At 37.6% G+C, this 10,448-nt stretch overlaps 1 protein-coding gene across 1 annotated transcript; it reads right to left on the bottom strand.

Annotated features, from left to right (window-relative positions):
• Nucleotides 1-3,538: 3,538 nt before the first annotated feature.
• On the bottom strand, nt 3,539-4,792 carry Foxr2 (forkhead box R2). Its single transcript, XM_051179474.1, has one exon. The coding sequence runs from the start codon at nt 4,482-4,484 to the stop codon at nt 3,576-3,578; it is 909 nt and encodes a 302-aa protein (XP_051035431.1). The 5' UTR covers nt 4,485-4,792; the 3' UTR covers nt 3,539-3,575.
• Between the last annotated feature and the right edge of the window lie 5,656 nt (nt 4,793-10,448).

Here is a 10,448-nt window from a genome sequence, read left to right as displayed (position 1 = left end):
CTTTGCAAAATAAACAGATCATCCAGACAAAGTAAGTTAAGACTTGAAATACACTTCTACCAAATGGACTTGATAGACATGTTAGAGTATTCCACAAAATAGCACAATAGATATTTTCTCAACTTGACTTGAAAAATTGCTCCAGGATAGAGCTGTATTATGTCACAAGATATAAGAAATTTAAAGATTATAATTGTATTGTTTCTTTTCTGACCACTATGACACCAGAAATAAGTAACCGAAAGTTGTAAAATCCATAAATATATGAAAATTAAACAATGTATTCATGACTATACAATGAATAAAGAAGAAATTACAGGAAAAAACTAAAATGTTTATAGGAAAAAATGCTGCTGGGCAGGCAGTTCTCTGTGAATTCAAGGCCAACCTGGTCTACAGAGTTAGTTCCAGGACCGCCAAAGCTACACAGAGAAACCCTGTTTCGAACTCGCCCCCCCCACCCCCCAAAAAAAGAAAAATGCCTACATTAAAGAGAAAGTGTTCAAATCAACAAGGCAAAACAACCCAAATGCTCCTTCTCACGTAATTACAAAAAGAAAAAATCCAACCTGGCCTTTGCAAGGGTCTACATGCAGCTGGCCATCCCCCTGGTGTTACAGGGCAAACCTGATCTCCTGGTTTAGGAAGGTGGTATTTGAAATCCCTGCTGTGTTACATCACACATATCCTACAATGCAGGCCACTAAATGGCTTGGTTCATAGGCACTCTAATTGACAGATTGGGTTTAGGCAGCTAATCCCCTAGCCAGAGCAATAGGTTCTTTGGGTTCCCACAGAGGGGGAGAATGCAGGAATTTCAGACCCATTAAATAGCCAGTTCACACAATAGCCCCTTGTTGAGATAACTTCTGGCTCCAGCACCCCGGTGGCTCACTGGGAGATGAAGTAAGCTCCTTTCCCAAAGCTAGGTTACTGTGTAGTTTTCACATTATTTGTAGAAGTGAACTGCAATTATGTGAGGACTTTGGCTCTTACTAGTAGCTTGAATCACCAGCATCTACACTGGGGAGAGTTTACTGGGAATGTGCCTCTTCCCTGTGAAGGGAAGAATCTACCTCCTCCAGCTGTGAAGCTTGAGTAGCATACACAAGGATGTATTGTTTCTCTTTCTATGATGTTAGGTCTACGAATATTAGATGTTATACCATCCTCTTGTTGACTTTTTGCCATAGGTATTCATCTCAGAATGCAGCTATAAATCTTTGTTCTCTTTATGGAGAGAGAAGTCAATTGAGTAATTTAATTCACCCATCTTGGTTTTCAAAGTTAAAACAGTTAAATTCTTTTGTCTCTTTGTCTGACTCCTCCAGGAATTGGATAGGCTTACTGAATCTAATTATGCAAATTATCAGGTAACTATTGGCATAAGAATAGGCAACAAGAGTCTCTCCTCACTCATTTGTTACCTGGATATAATTGGACAGTTGTTATATTGTTAAGGGTTCAACTGCTACATCATATTTAAGAACTATACTCATTTAATTTCATGAGACCAGGCAGTTTTAGAGACCTAAGTGAGCTTCATTTGAAAAAATAATAAAGAATAGCTACATTAGAGTCGCACATACAAGGGAAAGGGTTCTGAGCTTCAGCCCAGCATCTTTCACTTGGAAGTCTTAATTTTGTGAAAACCAAGAAACAAACATCAACTCCTTTAGCTAGAAAAAATTTATTAATTCCAGAGTGTTCTGTCAACATTTTCAAAGTAACTAGGATACAATTACCTTCAGAAATAATTTTGTCTGATTATGCAGCCTTTGCCATTCAACCTAAACAGTTTTGTGTTTACTGTAGTAAATCATTAAAATGTAAAGACTCCCTTCTTTAGTCATGTTAAATTAGCTGCTTTTGTATTATACAGACATGTGTATACTCTCATCAAATACTTGTCAACTAAATTTATACTTAAAAGCTATTTTCTAAACGTTGGCATATATTTAAAATGCATTAACACAAAAGGCAAAAAAAAAAAAAAAAAAAAAAACAAATAAAAGCCCACACTAAGTTTCATGAACTTAGTACCTACAAAAATGAATTTTAAAATTAGAAAGCCAAAGGCTAAAATATTTGTTATTTTGATATTTAGTTTGTGCTTTTTAGCAATGTACAAATTACGTTCTTAGTTTTGTAGAGCCTTCAACACCAAAGTACAACTTATAAGCTGTTTGGTTATTTTTAATACACTGGCTCCAGACACTAGTATATCTGTGTTCTTAGAATTCACCAGATACCTGGTTAACACTATTCACACTGTTGTCCCTATAATATTTTTCTTCCTCAGTATATGTGCTCAGCAAATTTCAATTTATTCTTCAAAACTAACTCAAAAGGCACTTCATTTTTAATGCTTTCCTGTTTTCAGGAAGGATGTCTCCCTGTTTCCATGGCAACTTCACACCTCTATTTAATTACACATAAATTATCTAGGCCTCACAAATATGTGTTTGCTTTTTATCTTTAACACTTAAGATGGATCTTACATTTCCTCAAATAAAGCTTGGTGAAAAACACAAATGAGCACCCATACATTGTCATCAAAACGCTTAGGTTAATACAGAAGCAATTTAAGGACTTTCAATAGTCAAACAAACAACAGCTGCCTGCATTTATCACTACTGGAGCTGGATAGCAAGAGAACAAAGCTGTTAAGTCTAGGACTAGAAAGAGAAAAGTGAAGCTCTGAAGGATAAAGTAGGTCACTCCAAAAGAAGAAACTACAATCAATGAATGGTAGAGGGGGATATTTAAATCTCCACACTTCAAAATCAAGTCTAGTTCTCTTTATGCACACATATCTTCACATGGCACACAAGGTGCCCATAGCCTGGGTTTATTTTGTTTTCGTTCTTTAGATTTCATGGTTTACTCCAATAAACATAACATTCTCATCTAGCCTTAGTTTGCCTGTTATGTTCCTAAGACTTTCTGTCTCTGCTCAAAGCATAGAGCAATTGCAGCTATTGTGGAACTTTCCATCATTCCACATCTGAATTTCATCTCTGCCTTGTCTGCAGTCACCTCTGACTACTTAACAGTGGCTAGAAACAGACTTGGCACTAATCAAACAAGGTAGGGTTACGGATGAGTAAAGGTTAGTCCGGTACAGTAAGCAGGGCAGTGTTCCAGAAAGTGAGCAATTAGACTTCAAAAAGGAAAGAGGAGGCTGGGGAGATGGCTCAGCAGTTAAAAGTGCTTGCCATGCAAGCAAGAGGACCTGTGTTCAGATCCCCAGAGCCAAACTGAGTGGGCATGAGGAGCTGCCTACAATCTGAGCCTTAGAAAGCAGAGATGGCACCCTAGCAAGCTGGATAGTAAGACTAATAGTATCTATATGCTCTGAGTTTGACTGAAAGACCCTGCTTCAAAGAATAAGGTGGAAGGGCAATAGAGGAAAATTCTTGATGTCAACCTTGGGCCTCCACACACATGTGCCCCCCCATGAGCATGCACTCACACACTTCCACATACCACACACACACACACACACACACACACACACACACCAAACACACACACACACACACACACACACACACACACACAGGAAGAACACATTACAGATGAAAGAGAAGGTCTATCAGCTCTGGTTGGCGCATGCACTGCTTGATGCTCTCCTTTCGAGCATAAGCCAAGACACGGGTGTCCTCCTGAAAGAAGCGGTGTCCCTCATCAGTGAGCTTCCAGATGAAAGAGCGAGGTTTGTCATCCACCTCTTCCTCAATGTCGGCTGGCACCTTTTCAAAGCAAGTTAGGGAACAGAGATTGTGACGAATGGTGTTTTTCCAGCCCTCTGGTGCTGTCCGGAAGTAGGGGAAATGTTGTCGAGTAAAATTGTAGATCTGTTGCACATTGAGGCCACAGGAAGGGCTGCTTTTTAATGCCAGAGCAACTAGATGGCTGTAGTTGAGAGGAGGGCGAGGCCAGGACTCCCTGTCCTGGTGTGGGCCATGGTACAGTGTGTGCTTCTTGGGGTGTTTGTTAGAAGATGTGCATTCCTGTTCCTCAGTCTCCTCGCCTATGATATTAGGGTTATTGGGGAAAACAGACAGCTTTTGTGGCTGACAATGCTCAGTGTGGAGAACAGACAGGGACTGGATCACTCTCTGAGTCCCTAAGAACGGAGACTCATCAATCTTTGGTACTGGTACACTTGGCAGAACTTTATGACTGGGATTTGGAGCTTCTTTGCTGTTGATGGGGCACACAATGTTGGGATTTACCCACATCCACAAGCTGGGTTCAGTGACAGGGTCGTCATCATCAGGATTGACTTTCCTCTCCTGAGGCAGCACTGGTGGCTTTAGTAGCTGAATTTTGTATTTGGCGAGACTCTGCTCAGCTAAAGAGCGCTGATCTGTGGTACAAGGCAGGAAGAATTCATTCCCCATGTCCCATTCCAACATCCCGGGGACTTGACCATGGAGACTGTACCAGAAGTCCCGATCTTTTAGCTTTACATCCATCTTTACTAGAGAGATAGACGAAGAAAAACTTCCAAACTGATAAAAGTCTCTTTGGCACTTTGTAAAGCTTCTTTGCTAGGGCACTATTTAACCCAAGATGTCTCAGCTATATTGCAATCTATCCGTAGGGCTCCTGGAAGTGTTTGAACAAGAACACTACTTCACAGATCAGAAGTCTGGCTCAGAGAAGCCTCTGCTTTCTGGAACACAGCTCAAAACAGTAACCAAGAAGATCATTTTAGCAGGAAAAATTGCAAACTGATTTTTCCAAGTGTTTTCTCACTGTTGATCCCAAAAGGCGTTTTGATAGCTCTGTAAGATAAAAGGGTGCATATCATTAACCTCATGTCATAGATATGGGAACTGACATTTATAGAATATTTGGAACAGCATACCTAAATAAATATAGGACAGCTGAATCTATACCCCTTTCTTAGCCTTTCATAATACCATGGCCTGCTGATCCCATTCAATCTATTATATAAAGTAGGCATAAAACTGAGTTGTAGAATATAACTGTACCTATGAGATGACTGCCTGCTAGACTTATACTTGTGTTATTTTCAGTTTTCTTCTGAGAATCAGCTGACTTCTGCTTCTCTAGCTTGTCTTCCTAGGCTATGGCTTCTTCTCTATACTTTAAGCACTGCACTATCAAAGGTTTGCTACATCATGTGAGAGCTTACCTTTCATGTAGGTTCATTTTAAGGAAATTTTCAATAAGAAAAATCAGGAAGGTGCTACTTAGCTGGTCTTAAAAAAATCTATAAAGTATATGATTTCCACTAAAATATTATATAGGACTATATCACAAAGGTTCCAACAAATGACCATGGCCACTACTAAAGGGCATTAATTCTCTGTGTTTTTCTGGCACTAGTTGGTGGGAAAATATTGTTCATACAAGAATCTAGAATGACTTTTCTATTGCACAAATATAAGAATTAATAACAATGATAGCATGAACTGTTAATATTTATTGAATGCTGTATGTTACATGATTTAACTCTATGAAATAAGCAATCATTCTCTCCTTACTCAGTAAATCTTCTAAGAGTAAATCGCACAATTTGATAATTGTGAAGCTGACTTTCAAAGCTAAGAAGAACATTTCTGTATCCTACAAAATAGTTATTATTTTATTATCATTGCTTCATAATTCATGTACCAGAAACACTAACCTGCTACGATTTTCACCATATCTTTTTCCCTTTGATCAAGAACTTCTCCATAGAATGCCCTGCACCCCCAAGTACCTTGTTTTAGCTAATGCCTACTCATCTTTTAAATTTTGTTTATTGTGTTTGTAAAAGAGAGACAGGGACATACACACAGAGACAGAGAAAGAGAGAGAAGTAGGGCACTCATGCCTGTAGAGATCAGAGGAAAACTTTGTGGAGTTGATTTTCTCCTTCATTTTAGGGATATATCTCAAGTCCTAGAGTTTGCATAGAAAGCACCTTTCCCTACTGAGCTGTTTTGCTGGGCCCCTACTCATCTTTTAAGGCTAAAGAAATGCTGCTTTCATCTCTGTATAAATGGATCCCTTTTACAGTGGGGCAATGGCTTGGAGAAAGCATGGGATAGAGCCTGAAATATTTAGATTTTGCCAATTGAGGACATCCCGGCAACATTTGAGCTTTAGGCGATCCATTGTTCTTTAAAGGCAAGCTCTACTGTTACAGAATGTCTCTTACATCTTTAGAGAACAGAGGCCAATTCTTAGAGTGTTTAATAAAGCTAGTTAATTACTGTGTATTCTCATGCATGCATGCACACGTGTGTGTGTGTGTGTGTGTGTGTGTGTGTGAGAGAGAGAGAGAGAGAGAGAGAGAGAGAGAGAGAGAGAGAGAGAGAGAGAGAGAGAAACACATATGCACATGCTAGACCATGGAAATAGAGGTCTGAGGACAATTTGCAGGAGTTAGCTCTTTCCTTCCCCTGGACTTCAGGTCTTCAGGCAGGGCAGCAAGTGTGGTCACCCACTGTGACATCTCAATAGCCTGTCTCTGCTGGGATCAAAGGTGTGAGCCACCACACTTAGCTCCTTCAATTTTCAAGGCACCCCTTTGCCCTGATATTGCTTCTCACCCAAATGAAATAGCAGTGTTTTGGGTCATAAGAAAAAATCCAAATAAATCCTTTCACTGTTAGAAAGCTCCTGAATTGTTTCAATAATGTCAAAGGTAGCATTAAAAGGATAGAAAAACACCTTCAAGGGACTTCCAAGGTGAAATTTTATCTTTAGTTAGTAAAACACTGAGTATATGATGATATACTCAAAACTTATGAGAAGAACAAATACATCATGGTATTTAAGATTTGTTATTTTTATATAGCAAAATGCATGAATATTTATTTTAAGCATATGCAAGTATAGATATATACTTGTTTCTATCAGTGGCCAAGCAGGAAAGAACATAGAAAAAACAATGAGTTAATCATAAATTATTTTAGAAAAAAAACAAGCACCACATCAATGGCCAATATATATGAATATATAGATTGTGTAAAGTTCAAGGGTGCCCAAGAACAGAACATAAAAATCTGTCCAATCTTGGTTTTCAAAACCAGGTGCACAAGTTCTGAGGCCGTGTCATTCAGTAGTAGCTGCCTCTTTCTGATTCATGCAGAAGAGTCATTTATTCATCAGAAACCACACACTTGTAGAGAGACTCTTGTTTCTACTTCACACATAACTAAGAACTTCTAAAAATGAGAAACACTGATGGGTACCTATAATATTCAGGTGGAAAAAAATCCAATAGTCAAAAATGTATTTTAAAGAAGAGAATAATTTAAAAAGATCCAATCCCTTATCTACAAATTTATTCAAATGAAAAGGAAATGCAAATAATGAATAAATCTGAATAAGGCTAAAAGCCTAGGTACATGGTAAGAGGGCCAGATAATGAAGATTATAAAACATGCATAAATTAAAGATTGCTTCAGTTTTGATAAAATAAAAAAAAAGTCACAAAGAAGCAGCTCTAAGAGACAGCAAATGAAATGCTGATATTAAAATATTCCCACACCACCACACACAGTTCAATATTTATGAACCTGGAAAATCAATGTTAGTCTTTTACCTTGGCAAGTCTGAGATGTTTTCTAGGTAGCTGGGTAAAGTTAATGCAATTCAAAAGTAGTAAAATCCTGAAAAGACATCAAAATAAAACAAGTATAACATTAAACAAAGGAGGAAATGTACAAGGGCAGGAATAGGAGAGCAGTAAATTAACTCCACTATCTTTGGACTTTATAATAGGTATGGTGTATTTTTAATTGTTGTATTTGTGTAGATTTAATATGCTACTCAATTGGTTTAACTTGTTTCCAAAAAAGCCACATTAAATTTATAATCACATTTTATAGCTTTTAGGATATTCAGTTCATCAAATTGATAACCAATGTTTAGATGGCCAAGAAAAAGTGGTTTAAAATAGTTCCAACTTCTGGTTTATGAGCTATTCAAATTTAATAAAGTTAAGCAGTAAACAAAACATAAATAGTAACAAAATAGCATGTACAAAATGTATTATTTTCATTGGTTTCTCTTCATAGCAATCAGATTGAAGTTAATACCCATATACCAAAATTGACAGTGTTTGTGGCTGGCAAGATGGCTCAGTTGCTAAAGACAATAGCCTTCATGGTCCCTGAGAGTCACATGATGGAAGGAAAGAATTGACTCCACGAAGATGTCCTACGACCTTCATATATACATGTGCTCTGAACATCTCCCCCCACATAAATGAATAAATAAATAAATGCAAAATGAACCCACAACAGAATTCAATTTTGAACACATTATAGTTAAGTTAGAAGCCATGCATGTAATAAATTGTAGATATTGAGGGCAAATTATTGTCATTTTATTCATCAACTTTTCTCTGCCATGCCATACTAAGTTTCCTCATCTATGATACAAACATAATAAAAAATTCACCCTACTAGGTGGGGGTGGCGCACACCTTTAATCCTAGTACTCAGGAGGCAGAGGCAGGTGGATCTGTGAATTCGAGGGCAGCCTGGTCTACAGACACATTCAGGATATCCAGGGCTGTAAAGAGAAACTTCATCTCAAACAAACAAACAAACAAACACAAGAAAAGAAAAGAAAGAAACTTACCCCAAATGGTCACTGATACAAAATGAAATAATGTAATTTAATTTATAGTATATATCAATACCTAATTTTAATGTTTGACACATGAAGTTCCATAAATATAAGATCTTATTTATATTATTCTCTTGAAGAGAAATAAAGATTCTTTAAAAACTTATTTTATTACTCATTTCTGTGTATGTGTGAATGTAAGTGCACATGTGTTTAGGTAAATCTGGAGGCTAAAATAAGCTGTTGGATCCTCTGGGATTGTAGTAGTAGGTGGCTATGAGCCTCTCTACAGGGAAGCTGGGAACCAAATTCTAGGTCCTCTGAAAGAGCAGCACATGTTTTTAACCACTGAGCCATATCTCCAGCCTGAAATATAGGCTCCTAATCATGAATGTTTCATACCTAAATCACATTGGAAATAACAAGAACTGATTTTAACAACTATCTGAGAAAATCTTGACATTCTTGAGAACTGATTCTAATGTTTAATTTTGACGGCTCTTTGAACTCTATTATGAGTTCAAAAGCCTCAGAAAAAATTTTTGATTTATTTTATTCCAACACTTCGAAAGTCCTGAAATTATGTACTAACTTATTTGTAATACCTTTTCAGTTATAAGACAGGCTGAAGGCCAGTAATTCCTTTATCGCTTATTGCCTCTTTTCCAGAGGTATGATGTCACTTTCCTGGATAAGCAAAGGAGATTCTGTGAAATAAACCAAAATTAAATTGAATGAAAAGCTTGTCTAGATGGCTATCACCAGGGGCAAATTTCACATAGCCCTGTGCAAGTGTTTGTTTTTGTAATAGGAACTAAATGACTTGTAAAAATATATAGAGTACATAGAAAAGTGTGGGGCTCGTAGGTCTAGTACATAGTTCACACCACATCATCTGCTTTTTGTCATTTTCAAGAGGGCAATCCACAACAGCCTACATACATTAAATGTCTACATATATAGTAGTTCAATTTGGCAGAGTGTTTTCACATAGTTTGTAAACCCCTCCTGTTTGCTTAAATCATATGAGGAATAAAGTTACACAGAGAAAGAGATACATTACACATGACAATAAATCTCAAATATAAGGCATAAAACCTTCATTATACCAGAAACTTTACAAAACTGATGAGTAGAACTGAAGCCATTGACGTGCTGACCTTTCAAATATTAAGCAGGAATTAGAAATCCAGAGGGTGGCAGTGACCCAGAGTCCTCATCCTGACATCTCGCAGTGTGCTGAAAGGTGGAAAGCCAGCAGGAAGCAACCAAGACTATTTTAGAAGGAAATGGAGTATGGTTAGACACTGGTCACTGTGGCAGAGCACATGTGCAGAACAACTTGGACAAAGACTTTGTTTTTTTGCTCCAATAACCTCCAAAACAAATCTCTGTGCCTGAGTAGTTGAACTCTGAGAATACTTCCATAGGTGTGACCTATCCTACCAATCCTCTCCTCAAAACAGTATTTCCAGTGAACGACAACAACACAAATCCTTTGCGTTCTTGATGTGGAAACTGGTGGGGTCTGGCCAATTTCTAGGATTCCCTCAAGACATCTTTCTTATTGCCATGATACAAAGTACTCAAGTTTATTTTAATAGTCCTAATCCTTAAAGAAGCCACAATTTCCTTAACTTCAATAGCCTTCTCTTTTCTAGGCAAACAGCAAGTTTGTCCAACTTTTCCAAAGCTCAATACTGGGATGCCATAAAATTTTCTCTACCATATTAGCCCATTGCCTTTTAACCCAGTCTTCCACAAAGCCTTAGGGTATAAGAAAAAATGCACATAACTTCTTTGCCAGACTGAATATGCTCTAGTCTAGTTCCCAATACAGTGCT

Source organism: Phodopus roborovskii, unplaced genomic scaffold, assembly GCF_943737965.1.
Source record: "Phodopus roborovskii unplaced genomic scaffold, PHOROB, whole genome shotgun sequence".
NCBI lineage: Eukaryota > Metazoa > Chordata > Mammalia > Rodentia > Cricetidae > Phodopus > Phodopus roborovskii.
The sequence above is the reverse complement of the archived record's forward strand: the minus strand, read 5'-3'. Positions and strand labels throughout refer to the sequence as shown.